This window comes from Mustelus asterias, chromosome 5, assembly GCF_964213995.1.
Source record: "Mustelus asterias chromosome 5, sMusAst1.hap1.1, whole genome shotgun sequence".
Lineage (NCBI taxonomy): Eukaryota > Metazoa > Chordata > Chondrichthyes > Carcharhiniformes > Triakidae > Mustelus > Mustelus asterias.
In genome coordinates, this window is record NC_135805.1 from 101,144,675 (window position 1) to 101,166,836 (window position 22,162).

General features: G+C 44.8%; 1 protein-coding gene across 1 annotated transcript; it reads right to left on the reverse strand.

The window, feature by feature from the left end:
- Positions 1-15,440: 15,440 nt before the first annotated feature.
- Positions 15,441-21,610, reverse strand: mycn (MYCN proto-oncogene, bHLH transcription factor). Its single transcript, XM_078213106.1, has 3 exons — positions 21,475-21,610; positions 19,782-20,629; positions 15,441-16,771 (listed from the first exon to the last, which is right to left on the reverse strand). The coding sequence occupies exons 2-3, from the start codon at positions 20,572-20,574 to the stop codon at positions 16,128-16,130; spliced, it is 1,437 nt and encodes a 478-aa protein (XP_078069232.1). The 5' UTR covers positions 20,575-20,629; positions 21,475-21,610; the 3' UTR covers positions 15,441-16,127.
- Between the last annotated feature and the right edge of the window lie 552 nt (positions 21,611-22,162).

A 22,162-nucleotide genomic window follows, 5' to 3' on the forward strand; every position in this document is an offset into this window, starting at 1 on the left:
TGAGTAGATTAGAGGGATTAGCGGGTAAATATGTAGGGATATGGGGGTAGGGCCTGGGTGGGATTATGGTCGGTGTAGGCTCGATGGGCCAAATGGCTTCTTTCTGCACTGTAAGGTTTCTATGATTTAATCAGCTGATGTTATTAGTGTAGTGGAAGGTATCGCGCAGAAGAGCCTTTGGTTCCAGGCATTTCTCGAAATACTGCAGCTCTGCCTTTTCCAGATAATGTATCACTGTAAGAATCACCAAGGGATCAGATATACACATCTCACCATTTTGAACAAAGCAGGTATAAGGTGTTGGGTCCAGCCAAGTTCCTTTAAGCCCTACACAGATCATAGAATAGAATCATAGAATCCCTATAGTGCAGAAGGAGCCCATTCAGCCCATCAAGCCTACACCGACAACAATCCTGACACTAAGGGGCAATTTAGCACGGCCAATCAACCTAACCAGCACATCTTTGAACTGTGGGAGGAAACTGGAGCACCCGAAGGAAACCCCCATGGATATGGGGAGAACGTGCAAACTCCACATAGACAGTGACCCGAAGCCGGAATTGAACCCGGGTTCCTGGCGCTGTGAGGCAGCAGTGCTAACCACAGTGCTACCATGCCACCCTCTAGATCAAGAGAGCAATTTGTAGGTGTTGAGTGGAAAATGCAAACGATATATGTCCTCTTCTTGATCAACCTCAGTATTTGAATGCAGTCCTTCCAAACTATGGCGAGAAGGTAAAATACCTGTCTTACTCCTCTTCTCTCTCCAATAACAGCAAAATCCCAAGCCAGGTTACGTTTATCGTGTACAAGACAAATAGTTCTCTTTCATAGTTCATCAGTTCTGGGCATGCAATCTAAATGCTTCTTCTATCACATGTGAACAATACAAGAAGAAGTTGCTAAGTGAATTCATGAGATAAAGGGAAAGCAATTGCAGGGTTGGGGGGAGCCAGGGTGGAGGGGTGCTCCAGAAGTACCATTTAGTCACTCAACATTCTGGAGGAGAAACAACAGCACAACCAACATGTTTCTCTACTAAAGCCTTTCATGTGAAGATCTGGGTTAGCATTTGCTCTTGAATACGCCTAATGGGGAATATTGGACACAAAGCCTAGAATGTTAAGGTGATTGGAATTTTGCAAATCGCCCTTTATAGGTTTTACCACCATGTTGAAAATAGATGCCCACCCTACGGTTAGTGAGAAATGGGATGGCAGCTGCTGTAAGATATTGGGTACGTAAACAGATGTTTATATATCTGGAGCAGAAAGACAAGCAATCACTACTGAAGCTTACTAGTGGAACCATTATAGAAAAGGAGACAGTGTAGATCCATGCCATAGTCAGAATCTTGGTGCAATACACTCCAATATCTTGTTCTGCTCATCTTACTGCTCATGTGGATCTCCTGGTAGCTTTTATCCACCAAGCAATGACTCACACTTGCATCTGCCAGTTGTTGAATAACTAGTGGCTATCTGAGTTTGGGGGATAAATACCTCACAGGTGACATACCACTGCATACATTTGGGAATTCCTAAGTTTAGGCTTATAATATGAGCCTAAGTGCTCTGGATCTGGATGATTGGGATGTGTCACTCTGGTGGGAAAATGTATAATCTATATTGAGAAAATTAACCCAATAGATTGGTATATATTTCTCAGCAAGTGAATTTGAAGACAACATTATATCGTGCATTTTCTCAAATACTATCTACGCCTATTTTTTAACCTGTTACTACCATTTTCCATACGTTCAAACAATGACGCGACGGAGTAGAGGAAAGAGATAGACTATCTGGTGAACTGGTGCAGCAACAATAATCTCTCCCTCAATTTCAACAAAATGAAGGAGATAGTCATCGACTTCAGGAAGCATAGTGGAGGACGTGCCTCTGTCTACATCAATTTCTATGAAGTAGAAACGGTCGAGAGCTTCAGGTTTTTAGGTGTCCAGATCACCAACAAGCTGTCCTGATCCCTCCATGTGGATGCTATAGTTCAGAAAGCCCACCAGCGCCTCTACTTTCTCAGAAGACTAAAGAAATTTGGCATGTCGCTATGACTCTCACCAACTTTTACTGATGCACCATAGAAACCATTCTTTCCGATTGTATCACAGCTTGGTATGGCTCCTGCTCTGCCCAAGACCGCAAGAAACTACAAATGTCGTGAACAAAGCCCAGTCCATCACTCAAACCAACCTCCCACCCATTGACTCTGTCTACACTTCCCGCTGCCTTGAAAAAGCAGCCAGCATAATTAACGACCCCTCACACCGCGGACATGCTCTCCTCCACCTTCTTCTGTTGAGAAAAAGATACAAAAGTCTGAGGACATGTACTAACCGACTCAAGAACAGCTTCTTCCCTGCTGCCATCAGAATTTTGAATGGACCTATCTCGCATTAAGTTGATCTTTCTCTACACCCTAGCGCTGACTGTAACACTACATTCTGCACTCTCTCCTTTCCTTCTCTACGCACAGTATACTTTTTCAGTATAGCATGCAAGAAATGATACTTTTCACTGTATACTAATACATATGACAATAATAAATCAAATCAAACATTCAGAATAACATTCTCCAGATAAAGGTCAAGAAAAGTGGAGTAAATACATTTTGCCTACTCATATGTGTCAGACATATGTCAATTTAGTGTTTTTTTTCCTTTTGATGTTTTCCTGTTGTGTGTGACCCTTTGTGCTATTGATTTGACTTCCTCCAAGTCACTGCTTAATGGAAGGAGTAAATGTGATGGCTGCCTATTGGGGCAGTGCAAAATGCCTGGGACTGAGGTATTCCTGTACATCCTCGTGCTATAGGCCCTGAAATAGTTCCATAACCTCTTCTACAGTGGTTGTGCTGACTAAATGACTCTGGGGGTAATCTTACCAAAAAATTGCAGCATGTTGGTGAGAAATATGCAGGTCGTCTCAGCAGATCTTACCACAATTTGTCACCAAAAAATGGCTGGCGTGTTTCAAGTTTCACTTAGGGGAGACGGGACCTCACTTCACCAGCCAAGCCCGGCTGCACTGAGGTTGGGGCAAAATGTTTAAAGGGTGCCCCAATCAAAGCAAAAGGTAACCTCCTCCTCACCTCACCATGGAGATCTCAGCGGCTCCCTCCCCCCCACTCTCCGCCCCCCCACACCACTCCATGATCGAAGCTGGCATTTCTCCAACCCCAAACTCCCCCCCCCCACCCCACGCAGACATCCCCCCCTTCCTCCCAACACCCCACCCACACAACCATCGCCAGTACCCCATCTACCACGTCTGCTCCCACCCACCACCACATATAAATGAATATCCCCTGCCCCCATGTGGCTCCCACTGGGATCCACCTTGGGCACTGCCCCTGGCATTGATTGGCACTGCCAGGTTAGCACTGTCAGGTTGGCATGGGCATGGTGCCAAGCTGGCAGTGACAAACTGTGCCAGGAAGCATTGCCAGGCCACTGCCTGGACATGTCCCTCTCGCCGGAGGCTATACTCACCTTTATGCCCCCGAGGGAGACCCCACGACAAGTTCATGGCCGGGTTTGAGTATATGGCGGAGGCTCAATTTACGACAAGGGGAGGGTTAATGAAATGTAAATATTTTAAAATGTATTCAAATAGTTGTGGGCCTGAACCTGATTGCATCACCAGCGCTGGTGAAATTCGGAAATCTTGATCTCTCCAGTGAGATAGTCGACTTCCGGGTTTTGCTGCATCTTTACTCCCAGCAGCAATCTCACAGACAGCGAACGTGGCTCAAGGTCCCATCCACTGTCTAGCACTTGTTCAGCAGCAGAGACAGTGGGGGTGAAATTCAAATTCATAAAAAAGAAAATCAAGTGGGTTGTGAAATAAACTGCCTATTTACTCCCATCAGCAACTTGTATATACATATTATTTTAAATTAAAAATAATAAATAAATGCAAGTTGCAAGTGGGGCGGCACGGTGGCACAGTGGTTAGCACTGCTGCCCTACAGCGCCAGGGACCCGGGTTCAATTCTGGACTCGGGTCACTGTTTGTGTGAAGTTTGCACGTTCTCCCTGTGTCTGCCTGGGTTTCCTCCAGGTACTCCAGTTGCCTCCCACAGTCCAAAGATGTGTGGGTTAGGTTTAGATTGCCCATGCTAAATTGCAAAGATAGTGTGGACACAAGGCAAAATTTTCCAGCCCTTCCCGCTGGCAGAATCTTCCGGTCCTGCTAATGGCGATCCCCCAGGGCACATTCCCCAACAGTGAAGGGTATGAGACATGCAAAACCCTGTAGACATTAGCGGGACTGGAAGATGCCACCGCCAGCCAATGGCAGACTGCCTCCACCACCGCAGTGGGAGGGAGAGGCTGGAAAATCGGCCCCACTGTCTTAGGAGTGCTTTGGGGCAGCTGAAAGGTTCCAAAGATAGGGAAGAACAGGGCTATGGGCGGATTTGAAGATGAGTAAAGTAAGGTTCCTCAGACAGCAAGGGGATAAGTGGCCAGATAATCTGGATTTAGAGTTGTTGATTAAGGGATGAGGGTTAACTCGGACACTGGGAGAGCTCCCCAGCTTTTTTCCAAGGAATGCCATGGGACCTTTTAATTAAACCATCACAGTAAAACAAGGGGCGCAGATTCAAATTTAGTACAGGTGCCAGGAAGCCCTTCGAACAAAGAGCCATCAAAGGATGGAATTGACTTCTTGAAGGCAAATATTCCAACAATTATTAAAGAAATTACTGAATGTTGTGGCTAAACTTTTTTTACACAAAACAAAGATGGATTGACTGACCTTCCTCATCTCTTTCTAGCTTATGATGTTACAGTTTAAATAACTGTTTAAGCCTCTCAACAGGTTTAAAATATTGATTTCCGGCTTTAATTCTCCTTCCCTTGTGGAGAACTTGCTATTTTCTGAATGAAAGTTGACAAGTGTCTCAGGTCCTCCCCACTTCATTTATTGAAGATGCCTTGTTTAGTTGTCTGATTTCTTTTTAGACGTCCGAAGAATCATTCTCCATCTCATTAACAATTTACAACATAGCTTAAAGATATGTTTTCCTCCAATTTTTAACTCTCTTGCAAGTGTACAAAGACCATAACTAAGTCATAGAAGTCATAGAAACCCTACAGTGCAGAAGGAGGCCATTCGGCCCATCGAGTCTGCACCGACCACAATCCCACCCAGGCCCTACCCCCACATATTTTACCCGCTAATCCCTCTAACCTACACATCCCAGGACTCTAAGGGGCAATTTTTTTTTAACCTGGCCAATCAACCTAACCCGCACATCTTTGGACGGTGGGAGGAAACCGGAGCACCCGGAGGAAACCCACGCAGACACGAGGAGAATGTGCAAACTCCACACAGACAGTGACCCGAGCCGGGAATCGAACCCGGGACCCTGGAGCTGTGAAGCAGCAGTGCTAACCACTGTGCTACCGTGCCGCCCTAGGTAGTGCTTAAACCTATAAGGCCACCACCTTCTTGAGAGGCAATTAGGAATAGGCAATAAATGCTTGCTTTGCCTGTGGTGACCATATCCTGTGAATAACAAAAAAGCTATAAAGGTTGTTTCTGTGAATGTTTAGAAAATATAGCATTATGAAATTGCTTAATAGTATAATTGCAAAGAAATAAGCAGCGAGATGTGCAGAAGGAACTATACACCAGGGGTATAGGAGGCAACAAGTGAATAATCAAAGTCCAAGGCTATAGCGCAAATGAACAATAATTAGAAGCAGTATCATAAGCACACAATATATTTTTCTTGCTGCATTTAAGTTTAAAATACAGTAAATGACATTACCTTACAGATTATTATTAACCCTTTAAGAACTAACATTTCTTGTACAAGTAATTTTGAATATCCATAATAAACAATAAATCTGCAATGTTACCTTAAGAAGAGGTATCAAATGTTTCTTTTTGCAGGTGCGCTATGAATAATACACTAAATTTGATTTGTGAAACAGATTTAGTAAATGTTGCCAATACACAGTCCTTGTGCTCAAAGGTTTAATTGGGAAAGTTTACACTCAGGGTCTCAGAAACCTATTCCAAGAGGCTCTGTTTCAGTGTTAGTGATTATTGCTATTCTAAAGAAAATTATTTCAATCTGCTTTTCAAGTCAAAAAGACATAGGCTTAGCATATGCGTGTATGATCTGCATTCTACATATGAAAGAATGTAGCCAAAATGATTTTCACATGACGTATAAAAGGAAATACCTGGTTATCCATTTTTCTGGTTTATTTGTTGAATTTTCTCAGCAATGCTGAGCAATGACTGTTCTCTGAGGCTTCAGACTGTGCCGCATGACCCTCCAGAATGGGTCGGGGCAAGCTACAGAAGAAGCCATGTGGCCGATGTTGGTAAACATTATCCTCGTGCTCCTTTTATTAACATGGTCTGGCATGGCACCAGCTACAGCAGAGTGTGATTATCTTGCAGATCACGTGTATTGAACACAAACAGACAGGCGACTGAGGGAACTGAGCCAATTCCTGTCCTTCAACAGCAGCTGCCATTACCAAGGTGACGGAGCCAAACAATGTGCTAGCAAACTGCAGCCGGGGCAGGCCATTGTTTTCACAGACCCCTAGGTTATGTGTTTTTAACTTTAAAAAGAATACATATATATGTGTGTGCTCACTTCTTGTCATATTTCCAAGGTTTTATTTCTTCCCATTTTAAAAATAAATTCTACACAACAATTCAGAATCCTTGTTACAAACAAGGAAGGGAAACAATGTTCTTTTGATAAACACCATTGAATTGTTCTATTGGAAGATCTGATCAAAGCTGATAAATTTAACCCATCTGCTGTCGTATTTCTTAATACAGAATGGAATTCCATCAGCCACATTTGCAATTTAGGAGCTTAACAGCTAATTAGCTATACTGTTGATATTTCACTAATATTCTGCTTTTCAACATATTCACTAATGTTGAAAAGCAGACCAGATAACAGACCACCACCAATTATAACCAAAAAGAAGAAAATGAAGAGAATTGCCATGTATCAGGACGGTGTTATGTGGAAACAGTATATTGTGATGCATCATCACATCAAGTGTTTCCAAACAAACAAATAAAAGGTTTGTTCAACAGTTTTTCATTAAGTTGTTCCCTCTTTAAAGATGCAGTAACCTGCACTCATCAGATAATTAAACACCTGTCACAGATAGGTAGGAGCTGAAAGTATTTACAGTAGCTAACAGCGCAGTGTTTAACAGTGTGGTGCTAGTCCCATCTTGGCAGTGTTAATGTAAGTGAGACAGTCTCCAACAGGTCAACTTACGTTGGCTCTGCTTTGTACTGGTGACAGGTGGGAAGCCTATCTTTCTCTATTCCTGTAAACTTTGGTACAGCAACAAGCTTCTATTACTGCTGCATCAAAAGGACTGGCCGCCCTATTGGCTCTTTTCACTGAATAGAAACCAGCGGTAGATTAAAGTAAATCCTGCACTCTACATGTTTTTCAGTGCGCAGGCAAGATGGTGAGTGGGTAGCAGAGATGGCAATTCCCCCATTAGCGCTGTTGCTCAGATGATGCCAGTGATGCACAGGCACTAGCAGTCAGAATGGACAATGAGGATGGTGAGACTGAAGGTAGTGAAGGATAAATCTCATAACATAAATCACTTTCCTGAACTGCCTCTCCTATTTTCATGCTGATAGGCTAACAAACGCACATCCATAGAAAACATGTCTTTGTCCTTGAAATTAGACAGAGAACATTAGCATTCAGACATTATTCACACAGCATCACTTCTAAATCTTTATGTTCTATAGTTTTATGACAACGAACAGTGAAGGCAACAGGACCCAAGGGCTGCACGGTGGCACAGTGGTTAGCACTGCTGTCTCACAGCGCCAGGGACCCGGTTCAGTTTCTGACTTGGGTCACTGCCTGTGTGGAGTTTGCACTTCTACCTGTGTCTGCGCGGGTTTCCTCCGGGTGCTCCGGTTTCCTCCCACACTCCAAAGATGTGTGGGTTAGATGGATTGGACACACTCTATTGGCCCTTAGTGTCAGGGGGCTTAGCAGGTAAATATGAGCGTTTATGGGGAAGGGTTTGAGTGGGATTGTTGTCGGCGCAGACTCAATGGGCCAAATGGCCTATTTCTGCCTGTAGGGATTCTATAAATACCCTTTTTTTATGCCCATTTCAGGGAATGGTTGATTTTGGATAAAGACCTCCAGATCCAATCCTCTCCCTGCCTGCTGCAAAAGCAAGTATTTGCCTTGTACTTGACTCCATTCTGATCTAAGGAGACTAGATGCAAGACCTACTTTGTCTGACGGCTCCTTCAGCTGGATTCACGCCAGCGTTCCAAAAAGAAACTGAGATTTGGACCTGCCTTTGACTTGCTCACTTGCATGGGATGAACCTACTTATCCCTAATGTGGGTGTAACTATTTCAGTCCCCACAGGAAGAAGGTATGGATACCCAACGTAACAAGCCTTTATCCCTTTCTATTTTCTGCTGGGAACTGAGAAATTTTCAGGAATGCTGCAGCGAGACATTAACCTTTGGTCAGAATTGCACTGAAGCTGGTTTTATACTGAAGCTGTTATAGTTCAGGCTCCCTGGACGTATGCTGCTAAATCCAGCTCTGTTAATCTGGCAGTATGCCATGGATCCAGTATTCCACTGGATAAGGAACCAGCCTCAACAGTGGAAATACCAGAAGCAGGCTAACAGATGTAGGAATCCTAGGCTCCAAACCAAAACAATACCAGCATAAAAACAACTTAAGAGCAACGACTGTTCTGTGGGACCTTGTTGTTCCTTGCCTCAATATAAACAAAAGTTCTTTAAATTGTGGACAAGATCATTTGTGTCCTTTAGCAACTCTCTGTCTCCGAACCATCTGCTGTTAAAGTACTTTAAACTCGCTAACAGCATTCTTCCTTTAACACCATTTGTCTTGCCATCTGCTCTTATTGGGGCCCGTAAAAAGAATGAAGAAGTTGCCCCCAGGAGATAGTATCTCTGTGTTGCGTAAAATTTAGCTCAGACAGACAAGACTCCTCAATTTCTTTGCTATCAGTGACTCCTTAAAGTTAGCGACGATGCTTGGATATCAACGTCTTGTCGTGAAATCCATCTGAAACTCTTAGATTGATTAAAGGTGCTGCCCTTGTGCATTCTAAGTATAGGTGAATGTATAATTCACCTATGCTTAGATGCTTAGACGGGTCCGGATGGGATGTACCCCAGGTTACTGTGGGAGGCGAGGGAAGAGATTGCAGAGCCTCTGGCGATGATCTTTGCATCGTCGATGGAGACGGGAGAGGTGCTGGAGGATTGGAGGATTGCGGATGTGGTTCCTATTTTCAAGAAGGGGAATAGGGATAGCCCAGGAAATTACCGACCGGCGAGTCTAACCTCAGTGGTTGGTAAACTGATGGAGAAGATCCTGAGGGACAGGATATATGAGCATTTAGAGAGGTTTAGTATGCTCAAGAATACTCAGCATGGCTTTGTCAAGGGCAGATCGTGCCTTACGAGCCTGGTGGAGTTCTTCAAAAATGTGACTAAACACATTGACGAAGGGAAGGCGGTAGATGTGGTTTATATGGATTTTAGCAAGGCGTTCGATAAGGTCCCCCATGCAAGGCTTCTAGAAAAAGTGAGAGGGCATGGGATCCAAGGGGCTGCTGCCCGGTGGATCCAGAACTGGGTTGCCCAAAGGAGGCAGAGAGTGGGTATAGATGGGTCTTTTTCTAAATGGCGGTCGGTCACCAGTGGTGTGCCCCAGGGATCTGTTCTGGGACCCTTGCTGTTTGTCATTTTCATAAATGACCTGGATGAGGAAGCGGAGGGATGGGTTGGTAAGTTTGCCGATGACACGAAGGTTGGTGCAGTTGTGGATAGTCTGGAGGGATGTCAGAAGTTACAGAGGGACATAGATAGGATGCAAGACTGGGCGGACAAGTGGCAGATGGACTTCAACCCAGATAAATGCGTCGTGGTCCATTTTGGTAGGTCAAATGGGATGAAGGAGTACAATATAAAGGGAAAGACTCTTAGTACTGTAGAGGGTCAGAAGGACCATGGGGTCCGGGTCCATAGGACTCTGAAATCGGCCCCGCAGGTGGAGGAGGTGGTTAAGAAGGTGTATGGTGTGCTGGCCTTTATCAATCGAGGGATTGAGTTTAGGAGTCTGGGGATAATGATGCAGCTGTATAAGACCCTCGTCAGACCCCACTTGGACTACTGTGCTCAGTTCTGGTCGCCTCAGTATAGGAAGGATGTGGAAAAGATTGAAAGGGTGCAGAGGAGATTTACAAGGATGTTGCCTGGATTGAGTGGCATGCCTTATGAGGATAGGCTGAGGGAGCTCGGTCTTTTCTCCTTGGAGTGACGAAGGATGAGAGGAGACCTAATAGAGGTGTATAAGATTTGAGAGGCATAGATCGGGTGGACTCTCAGAGGCTTTTTCATAGGGTGGAAATGTCTGCTACGAGAGGACACAGGTTTAAGGTGCTGGGGGGTAGGTACAGGGGAGATGTTAGGGGTAAGTTTTTCACACAGAGGGTGGTGGGCGAGTGGAATCGGCTGCCGTCAGTGGTGGTGGAGGCGAACTCAATAGGGTCTTTTAAGAGACTCCTGGATGAGTACATGGAGCGTAATAGGATGGAGGGTTATAGGTAGGTCTAGAAGGTAGGGATGTGTTCGGCACAACTTGTGGGCCGAAGGGCCTGTTTGTGCTGTAGTTTTTCTATGTTTCTATAATAAATGGGAGTCCGAGCCCATTATTTTCTCTCTACACCAAAGCAATACTGAGGCTAAATGTAGCACCCCAATATGGCAGGAGACATCAGCAGAGATCATGGACAAACCTTCTTGATCTATACTACTGGCTTTTGCTTTCGTGTGCACATTAGATGCACAATCTCACATTAATGGCACCACAAACTCTTCATAAGCAGTTCGTCATTTTCAGTTTCAAAGCTTTGAAGATGATTTTAAAGAAATGTTCCTTACTGGCAGACAGGATATATGCAAGAAACAGGTATTTTGGATGGAAGCTTCTCAATTCTGGAAGAGGTGAGCTTGAGGCAATGGGGAAGGGTGGGAAAGAGAGGAGAAGGTGGTGAGGAAAACTACAGAAGATGCTGTTGGACCACTATTCCTATCTATTGTTGTCTCCTTCTGTCTTTCCTAGGGGCACATCGATAGTGAAATCCAAATCCCTTGCGCTGAGATGTGCAGAGTGGAATGAACTTTCTTAATCAAACCAACAAGCTGAGAAGGTTATGATCAGTCACACTGACAAGCCCTAGCCATGGCCAAGCAAGGGGTCCTCTGTTCAAAGCACTTCTCCTCTCAGAGTGCTTTCATTGGTTGACAGGTGATTGCCAGCTTCATAGAAGGCACTTCACCTGTCCAGCACTTGCCTCACATTCAGCTGCACTTCCCAACTGCCAGCCTTCAGCATGGCATCGGATCAACTTCCATCCCTCTTTAGGGTTATGTCTAGAGGCTTCCCAACACTAACACCTCCAGCAGCAGTGCCAATAATTTATATTTATATCATGCCTTACGTGTAATGAAACATTCCAAACCGCTTCACAGGAGCATTAGAAAACTGAGCCAGATAATGAGATATTAGGTCAGATGACCAAAACTTGGTCAAAGAGGTAGTTTTTAAAGAGGGTCTTAAAGGAGAAAAGCAAAATAGAGAGGTGAAGAGATGTAGGGAGGTAATTCCAGAGCTTGAGGCCTAGGCAACTGAAGACACGACCATCAATAGTGCAGCAATTAAAATTGAAGATGCACAAAGAGGCTAGAATTAGAGGAGCACAGATAGCTTGGAGGCTTGTGAGGCTGGAGAGATTATGGAGGTAGGGAAGGGCAAGACAATGGAGGGATTAGAAAACAAGGATGAGCATTTTAAAATCAAGTCATTGCTTGACTTGGAGCCAAGGGAGATCAGTTTGAACAGGGATGATAGGGGGATGGGACATGCTGCAAGTTCGGAAATGCACAGCAGGGTGTTTGGATAATCTCAGATTTACAGAGGGTAGAATGTGGGTGACCAGCCAGGAGGGTATTTGAATAATCAGGATTAGAAATAACAACGGCAGGATGAGTTTCAGCAGCAGGCGAGCTGAGACGGGTGAAATCTCTCAGTACTAGAGGTGGAAATGAACAGTTTGAGAGATGGCACTAAGGAGGTCGGAAGCTCATTCTGGGGTCAAATGTAACACCAAAATTGCAAACAAGCTAGCTTAATCTTAGATCATTGCTAGGTATTGGGATGAAAATCAGTAGCTCGGGAACAGAAGAGGAACAAAGCTAGCAGTGACACTTTTTAGCCTTTTCCTCAGACACATCCCCCTCCACAGGGTAGAGGGAATGGACTCTGAAATCCAGTTGGAAGGAGGCGAGACCCTCAACACAGGGCCTCCAGGCACAGAATCAGCTCTCTTGACCTGCCTATCACAGAATCAAAAAATCACGGAATTTATGGCTCAGAAAGAGGCCACTTGGCCCATCGTGTCTGTGCCAGCTGGGAAATGAGCCACCCAGCCCAATCCCAGTTTCCAATATTTGGTCTGGATAGGTTACAGCACTTCAGCCACATATCTAGACAACTTTTAAATGAGTTGAGGGGTTCCGCCTTCACTACCATTTCAAGCAGTGAGTTCCAAACCTCTAAAACACCACGGGTGAATTTTCTTTCCTCCTCTCCCCTCTACTCCTTCTACCAATCACTTTAAATCTACGCCCCTAGTCACTGACCTCACTTCTAAGGTAAATAGGCCCTTCCCCCTCTCTCCAGACCCCTCACAATTTTTACATCTTGATTAAATCTTCCTTCAGTTTCCTCTGTTCCAAGAACAACCCCAGTCTATCTAATCTTTCCTCATAACAACAATTTTCCAAAAAATGGCATATCTCCCCTGGACCCTATCTAGTCCAATTATATCCTTCAGTGTCACAAATGCCTCAGGAGGTTCAGGCTCTCATGGTAAGTCGCTGCTCCTCCCGGAACAAGATCTCCTTCCCAGTGGACCAGGTAGGTATGTGTTGCCATCATTGGAGACCACACTCCAGCTTCCCACATCTCTGCCTCTTCCGGGCTGTGTGCTCTCTTTTTTTGTAGAGAGAAAACCTGGGAGGTGGGAGAACTTCTGTGCAGAGGAGGGAGAACACTTTCTGTGGAGAGTGACAGTGAAACAAGGCTTTGAGAGGACAATTGGATGAGAGCGAGTGTGAGTCTTGGCTATTCAGATAGGAATGTTGGGTGGCTGGAGAGAGAATGAGTGGAGCTACAAGATGTGATGGCTTGCTGAGTGCTATGTAAGAGAATGCAGAGCAAGTCGAAGTGTGGGGATTGGGACCTGTTATGTCCTCCTGATGTCCTGGATCCTCTTTGTGCACTGTCTCCTGGATTGGAGGGGCACATTGCTGCTGCTGACTTCCTCACTCACTTCCATTCATGCCTGCTTGGTTGGAGTTGTTCTTCTCTGAAAATGGTGCTGGCATGATTCCACTCACAGGCTGAGTACCCAGATGACAGAGGTGAAGGTTTTTCTGTGTTTGCAACTTAAGTCATTTTAGACAACTGTGATTTCCTACAATAGTTGGTCAATGAGGGAGTCAATAGTCAATATTGCATATTTCTGTAACCCATTATGTAATTTGTAAAAGCAAACAGGAAGAAAAACCATCAATATAATTGCTCCAGAGTGATTCTAGTTAAAGGTTTCAGGCTGTAAATTCTCTCATCAGCAAATGTTGAGACGCTAATTTGCAGTTTTGTCAACTTCCTTCAGCTCCATCCTCTTCCCCTTAGGTTGTTGTCCTAGTCTGGGGTTCCAGCCCTCCAATATATTGTGTGAGTGCTTGGTAGCAAGGGCCATTTATGTATTTGATTGTGGGAGGCATCACAGGCAAGCCCAATTCTACCTTTCCCCAAAATGCATAAATATATGTTTTCCAGTGATCAGGAGCAGGGAACCAGGCAGATCTTTCATGAGTTGTAGTACCATTCTCATACACCAGCTAACTCGATGGCTGCAGAGAATCAAACCTAGGACACATGTGGGCTGTATGATTCTTTAACTGTTAATACAAGTGATAAACTGGATGCTAGAGGGCATCAGCTTACAAAGGTTGTGTGAAATAAAGGGCACATTATGGCAGTTGTGCATTATCCTAACCTAAAGCAGTCTGATGAATGCTGTAGAATTCCTCCTCTCGCCAGTTCTAGTTTACTGTTGCGATGCGCATGTGTCTGCTTTTCAGGAAGTGTAAGTTAGTGAAAGTGAGCGTTAGCATTAGTCCATTCAAAGCTTGTGCAACCATTGATATAAAGCAGGAAATGCAAGAAATTCAACTTCCTTAAAATGATTGTGGTCAAACAGAAAAACACTTTCACTATAGACATAAGCAATAGATTATAGAGATGTTTTAAAAGCAGCCAGTTAGTGCCCTTCCCCCAATCAATTTCTGGCAATGTACCATAATAAATGCCGTAATCTATTATACACGTTTGTGATCAATAAGAACTAATGACTGAGCCCTGATAATAAAGATTTCAACACTGTCTGACGTGTATAGTTCAATTGCTTTTCTCTGAAATGTAGGCTCAATTTTGAGTCTTTTAAACATCTCTGATCTGGTACCCTGACCAAGAGACATTGGGGAAATCAAATTGTGTTCATAAGCATAATTCTGCAACCTCTGTCCAATGGATTAAAGAATTATGTTTCCTTCAAAAAGCACACTCTTCCTTAGACTCTCATTCTGCCAACAAGTAACATTTTTGTAGGGTGGCATGGTGGCACAGTGGTTAGCACTGCTCCCTCACAGCTCCAGGGACCCGGGTTTGATTCCCGGCTTGGGTCAGTGTCTGTGCAGAGTCTGCAAGTTCTCCCCGTGTCTCTGTGGGTTTCCTTTGGGTGCTTCAGTTTCCTCCCCATAGTCTGAAAGACCTGCTGGTTAGGTGCATTGGCCATGCTAAATTCACCCTCAGTGTCCCCAAACAGGCGCCAGAGTGTGGCGACTTGGGGATTTTCACAGTAACTTCATTGCTGTGTTAATGTAAGCCTACTTGTGACTAGTAAATAAACTTTACTTTAAGCACAGGCAACATTCACAAATGAGGTTGTGATGGGCACTCTTCCCGGCTCTTTATTGCATTCTGACTCATTCCACCAACGTGGAGTGGATGCCGTTTCTCATTTTCAAGTGCTGCAGATACCAGAGATTACTCTCTCACTTCCAGTAATGAAATCTTTCACACAACTAAATAAAAGAGCACTGACACAAGACTTGTTTTTGGATGATGAATAGAATTGAACAATTAGGTTGTCAAAAGCCACCAAATGTTATTTGGGTGGTGCTTCAGCCTCAAACTGCGCAGCCTGGCATTGACTTGTCCTTCCCGCCGCAGTCCCAAAGCTACAGACACAATCACAAGAGGTAGTTAGTTTCATAGGATTTATTTTGATAAACTTGAGGTATTTCAAAAAGTGCTATAAGTTGCAGCACTATATGTACATCATGAAAAACACATAACTCAGCCAATTACCCAGTTCTATGAACCCAACAGCAACACAAACAGAGAGAGGCTAGGTAAAGGCATATATAGTAATTTCTGTACAAAAGAAATTTTAGTCAAAAAAGTGATAAAGTAATATCTACTCAAACCTTTCACAACTCATTTTCATACGAAAATATAGGTATCAAATTTAGTCATGTATCAGCATCACACTAAGGATACAGGCAGTGTAAGAATTAGTACAGTACATAACAAGGATTAACAAGAAGTCTTTATAGGAAAATTTCATGCTCCTCAAACGTTGAGGTATTATTCTGTATAAAATTCCAGTCCAAAAAACGGCAGCATAGGCTGTGGCTTTATTTTTCTTAACCCAGACCATCACATGAAAAAGGCGATTGTTAAACTGATATTTACATAGGTTTTGAAATAGGCAATCACTAAGCCCTCTCAAAAAAGGATTTCCATTCACACACACATGTACCTCTAAAGTTTTAGAAGTATGTTGTCCATGTTTAAATGCTGCTGGATTGAAAACCAGAAAAAAATTCCGAAACATTCTTGACGTCTAAAATGTGCAAAAGTGGCATTCAACCAGTTGGGGCAGCCTTAACCTAGCGAGTCCTTATTTCCTCCAGTCTCTTTACCAGCAGCTGTTGCTTGGTTTTCAATTTCTCTTTTTCCGACAACAGTTTCTGCTCTTCAGACTGGAGAGCCCGCACGTATTCAGTGGCCTTTTTCAGAATGATGACTTTTGCCGCCTTGTCGTTTTTCACAAGTTCTGGTATTTGATCCCGCAAGGTAAGAAAGCTGGAGCGCAGGTCATTCCGCCGCTGGCGCTCCAGAATGTTGTGAGTGCGCCGCCGCTCGTTGTCTTCGGAGTCGGATCCACGGGGGCTCACGCTTTTGGACCGAGAAGGGGCCACTTGCTTGGTGAGGCGCGCGGGTTCGCTTTTCACTTTCTTCAGAGGCGGCATCTCATCGCACTCTGTGTAGGGCGACGGCGCAGCATAGTTATGCTGCTGGTGTATCGGGGCACACCGTTTCAGCTGAGAGGCATTGTGGCTCTTCGACGACCCGCAGCTCGAGTTGTGGGGGCGCACAGTCACAGTGAGAGTGGTCACGTGCTTGTTCGATGACGACCGCCGTTTCTCAACTGTTACCACATCAATTTCTTCCTCTTCCTCCTCCTCTTCTTCCTCTTCCTCGTCTTCTTCTTCTTCCTCCTCCTCCTCTTCATCGTCATCCTCATCTTCCTCTGTAAATATTGGAAAGCAAAAAAAAAAGTCAAGACAATAGAACGATTCAATGTTCCAACATACTGTAAGGAGAAACAAACAGGTAATATAACAAAGTGAATTCTTCGGAAAACATACACAGATGTATATATATATGATAAACATGGCCCGGAAAGAAAACCCCTTTTAATGAAGAATATAGAGCCTGTACATGTAATGAGAAAAAGGCAATCAATGAATGGCGTATCACAATCAAAGCTGCTCTTTCCTATAACTGTTGGTAGCCAATAGTTTCTTCTTTGCATAACTGGTTGGGTTCCATCACACACACAGGAAGTGCATGACACCAGTTGGAAAAGTACCCTAATCTCACACAGCTATAGAATTTGGAGCATTTATCCAGTTGGAAAAATAGGACTCTTTTTCCTTTCAAATATTGAAGGACAGAAAAGTGGAAATTTTGTGAGGGGAAGATAACAGGAAAGAAAAATTAAGAATATTTATTAATTACACCCTAACTCCACGCTCTCCCAACTTCTGCTTTCACTTTGAAAAGTTTCACAACATGTAGAAATCAATACACATTTATTTTATATATATTCAATTAGATCTGGAAACTGTTATTTCAGTTGTATGTTTTGTGGAAGAACTTCTGTCATTCCAGACAAATAGTCTATTTAAAATAGAAAGGCATGACTGAACTGTCTGTCTGTAAAAACACAGCAACATGAAGGAGGAACGTGGGGATCAGCACAGATCAAAACCATTCTATTAACACATTAATCATAATTGCTGATTCACATTCCACATCCTGTACAGCAATAAAGAGATCTGCCTCAAACAATGACTGCAGAAACCAGGGGCTAATTCACAGGCTTGCTCTAGAGAACAGGACAAAGCACTTTCATTTCCGACAGCCAAGTTATTCAGTAGACAGCTGTTGGTAAGAAGCTGTCAGAAAGCTGTAAGCAGAAGCATGTGTAGTTTTACCCTCAAACATCAGCAATACTCACCACAATAATTTTAATGAGCTATTTGTTAAAAAATAATAAACTACACTAACATTAGATGAGGAAGTTCAAGGATATATAAAAACAGACCCATTTATTTCCTTTACCATTCTATAATATGAGCCAATTTTGCCATCTGGCAAGCCACTAATATAAACCACTATTACTAAACATAGAAAACCTGGAATCATTCCTACCCTGCAATATAAATAGATTTGGGTTTTCTCTAATAAATAATTAATATAGATTAGGGATATCCAAGCTGCATACACAGCCCTTGAGCCAGGACCATCTGGCCCTTGAAGTCCAAACAGTTCAGCTTTAGTTCTGCTCTTATTTCTTGAGTGCTGGTTTATCCTATTTGAATTGTATGGGCCTTTAAGATTGGAAATGTTAGTGATGCTTTGCCTCATTGCTGGATGAATCCTAAATCAGAACACCAAGATCAGTTAATATCAGCAACTTGAAATAGATGCAAATTAATTAAACTTCACACATGTTATCTGTGAGGCTACATGATACACATTTAATTCAACCACAAAGGCTTCAGGACCACTGATACAGTTCATTAATTAATGATTAGAAGGTGGCAAAGAGCATTCTCATTGTTCTTACAGAGATTCAACAATTTTCAGAGATAAGCTTCCAGGAAAAGCCTGTGGACTTGGCTATCGGGTGCCTCCCCTCCTGTCTTCCCTTCACTTTTCTTTAAATCTGCTACTACTTTCAAATGTTAAATCCCTAGGTTAAGTAAAACTCTCAGAGGTTACGTTTGCTGATTGCATGTTTATGGAACTTCAGAGTTTCAAAGCCATGCCGTGGAATTCCAAGAACTCCATTCCCCATGGCCTTCTGAGATTACTCTTGATTAATGGGGCTTTTTCAGTACAAAGGTGCCCAGGTTCTGCAACTATCACATCTGGCAGCTTTTCTCCGCAGCAATCAATAGCCAAGGGCACATTATTCAAAGGACAATCTCCAGGAAGGAAATACTATATACATGATGGGGGGGGGGGGGGGGGGGAGGGGTGGGAGGGAAGAATCTTGCTACAGACTCAAGTGTTAAAATGAAATTAGTAATCATAAAATTAACCTAAATCATTTGTTTCATTTATTCCCAAGAAAGATAAAAACAAATTGTTTCGTTTGGAACAGCACTGAAAAAAAATGATGATGATCAAATGTGTCTTGGATCAAAGATAACTGAGGCATACTGCCGCCTGCCGGGGAACTGTCAGGTCAATCTCTCAATGTTTAATTTCAAGTCTGATCATTCAGAACTGATTCATGTATAGTCTCCACAGCACTTTGAGGACCCCCCAGTCCAGCCCACCCCACCCACACACCATTCGGGGAAGGCTGATGAAATTAACACAAGGAGGTAGCAGCTGAAACCAGTGGCACCACTTAATGGATCCGTATTCATCAACATTTCTGCTATTTAATTACACTGGTGAATTTTTAAAAAAACCTTTGTCATCTGCAGTCCTGTGCCCTCCCCTTCCAGAGAGACAGTCCCCAGCTGACAGTGTGGGCAGTGTGTTGTTTTGAGAACCGTGTGGGAAATTGGGGTGAGAGATTTATTTTTGTACCTGCACATACTGCAGAGTCTGCCAGCGCTGCTGCCTCCTGCATATATGAGATATCGGGTCAGGAATAGAAGCGAGTGGATTTTAAATATTGCATTGGGTTGTTGTGTGCATGCCCCAGAAGCTGGGGGTTGGCCAATGTTGATGTGATAGCCCTTGCGGGGATGGGCAGCCCAACATCTGACCCATCGGGGAGACAATGTTGCAGTTTTGACATTGTTGCAACAATAACAAAATGAAACAATGATCGGACACAAAAGGAAAGGGAAGGAAAAGGGGAGAAGGGGGAAAGGGAGGGGAAAGAAGGGGGAGAAAGGGAAGGGGAAAGGAGAAAATGGGTATTGGGGAAAGAGAGAAAAGGAGAAAGAAGGGGGAAAGGGTGGGAGAAGGGAGAAAGTGCAGTGCAGTTCGGTGTGTTTTCAGACACTTACCGGAGTCACTGGGGGTCTCGTTGCCGGAGCTGCCCAGCGATGCGGCGCTGTCAGCGGCCGCCCCTCCGCGGGAAGCCGCGTCCTGGTTCAGCGGGAAGGGGAAGACCACGGCCGGGTCCACGCACTGGCTGGCGGGGTGGCGGAGCTCGCTGTGGCCGGCCTGCCCTCTGCTGCTGCAGGCGGAGCCCGGTGCACCCAGGGCGCTGCCGGTGGCGCTCTGCCCCCCGGCCGGAGCGGCAGGCTGCGGGGAGGAGAGCGCCGCTGCCCCCGCCGCCGCCGCCTTGCCCTGCTGCTGAGCCTGAGCCGCGCTCAGCTTCTCGCTCACCACCTTCTCCAGCTTCTCCCGGGCCGAGAAGCCGCTCCACATGCAGTCCTGCAGCACGATGGCGCTCAGGTGGCTCCGGCCCCCCGGGCGGCAGCAGTGCAGCCCCCCGGCGCCGCCGCCCGAGCCGCCGCCCCCGGGCTCCTCCGCCTCGCCGTCCCCGCCGTCCAGCAGCAGCAGCTCGGACACCCAGTCGTCGCTGGCCCCCCGGCACCGGCCCGCCCGGCTGGGCGACAGCGGAGGGGTGGGCAGCAGCTCGAACTTCTTCCAGATGTCCTCGCTGGGGGGGTAGAAATCCGCCTCGGGGCCGTAGTCGTCCGGGTAGAAGTAAGGCTGGTAGGAGTCATACTCCAGGTCGTAATTCTTGCAGAGAGCGGGGCGGATGGAGGAGGCTGCAGAGGAGGTGGAGGGGGCTGAAGAGGAGCTGCAACTGGACGTGGAGGAGCTACTGGATGACATGATCCCGGGCATCTCTTCTCTTATTTTGCAAAAAAAAAGAAAAAAAAGCAAAACCACACAAAAAAATCTGCAATTATGAAAAAGGGAGAGAAAAAAAATAATTAAAAAAGTCCAACAACAAGAAAGGCAATGCAATTAATAACAAACCAGGCAGTCAGCATCCCTACATCAGCACTGGGAGTTATCAACGCCAGACAATGTTTCCAAATCATAGAAAGGAGGAGGGGGAAGATTCAAAATCAAAATAAAAAGAAAACACTACTGGCAGGAAAACGCCCACCCTCGCATGGGCTTTGAATCTTCAACATTTGTCAACAAAAATGCAACCGGATTTTTTCAGGGTTTGGAGTTAAGAGTGTGGGGTTTTCTTTTTTGCATTTTGACGGTGGGATGTGTATTTTGCACAGATTGCTTCCTCCCGCTTCTGTGTGTGTCTCTCTCTCTCTGGCTGACTTGCAGCATTAACAAAAGGGCGCTGCTGCCGGGGCTGGGAATTTACAACCCCACTCACAATAAAAGCACCCTTCCCGGACTGGGGATTAACGCCCTGGTGCCGAGGGCACCGCTGCCACACAAAAAAAACACTCCTCACTCACTGTCCAACAACCCACAGGCGGAAATTAAATCCTCATCTTAAATGGGGGAGCTAAAAAAAAGGGACACTCCACATCGAAAGATCGACTCGTTTTAGGATTTAAAGCCCAATTTGGTTAAGGGGAGGGCAGAGACTGCAGATTCCTCCAGGGCGGTCTGTGATCAGTGCTGCATGAAACGCTTTGACCTACATTCTGTGCATTCCCAATGAATGCAAAGAGAGTGATGCAGCTCCCATTCAAATATGCACATATATACACACACACACTAAACATCTACACATGCCCTTTCATCGTACCGGGAGAGAGAAAATCTCACCTTCCACTGGCTTTTCGAGAGAAGTAGAAACGCTTCCCCCCCCCCCTCCACCCCACAAACGCTCTGAAATATTGGGGACGTTTCTGGACAGATCCAGCTGTTAAGAGCCTGGCGTTAAATGTTGATCATTCCCTCGGAGCAGACAGAGAAGTCTGTCAGTGTAACTTGGATGCAGTGCTGGATATTATTATCCGGGAAAAAAAACTGGAAGGGACCCGAAAAAAAAACCCACAGTGCCAACCCCTCTCATTTACATAGGGAGGAGCCGCGATTTGGCGCGAAAATAATTGGTATCATTATTTCCCATATATATATACACACACTTATATATGCATACTCCCGGGCTGTGCAGTCGGGTTTAATGTAACCCTGTAATATTCATAAATTTGCATTAATGCAATTAGTTCCGCTCACACAGAGGTACATTTCCCTCCCCCCCCTCTTTATACAGTTTTGTTTTTGCGGAGGGGCGGTATCGTGTAGCGTGGTTCAGGAGGCTGTCAATCACTCTGATCTACAATAGGAATAGCTCCAAGGGACTACCGCACCGAGCTCAAAGGGAAGTTATTAATCATGCAGACATACAGGGAGAGGGAGATCTGGGCTGGGGGGGAGACCACGGTTGCAAAGTAGAAGGTTGCAACGTGAAATTGTTGCAAATGAGAAATGTGATTGGTAAAACGAGAAT

Coding starts and splice junctions, on each gene's coding strand:
- mycn (XM_078213106.1), bottom strand. CDS start 20,574: ATGCCCGGGATCATGTCATCCAGTAGCTCCTCCACGTCCAGTTGCAGC. Junction 16,772..19,781: donor CGAGACCCCCAGTGACTCCG/GTAAGTGTCTGA, acceptor CAATATTTACAG/AGGAAGATGAGGATGACGAT.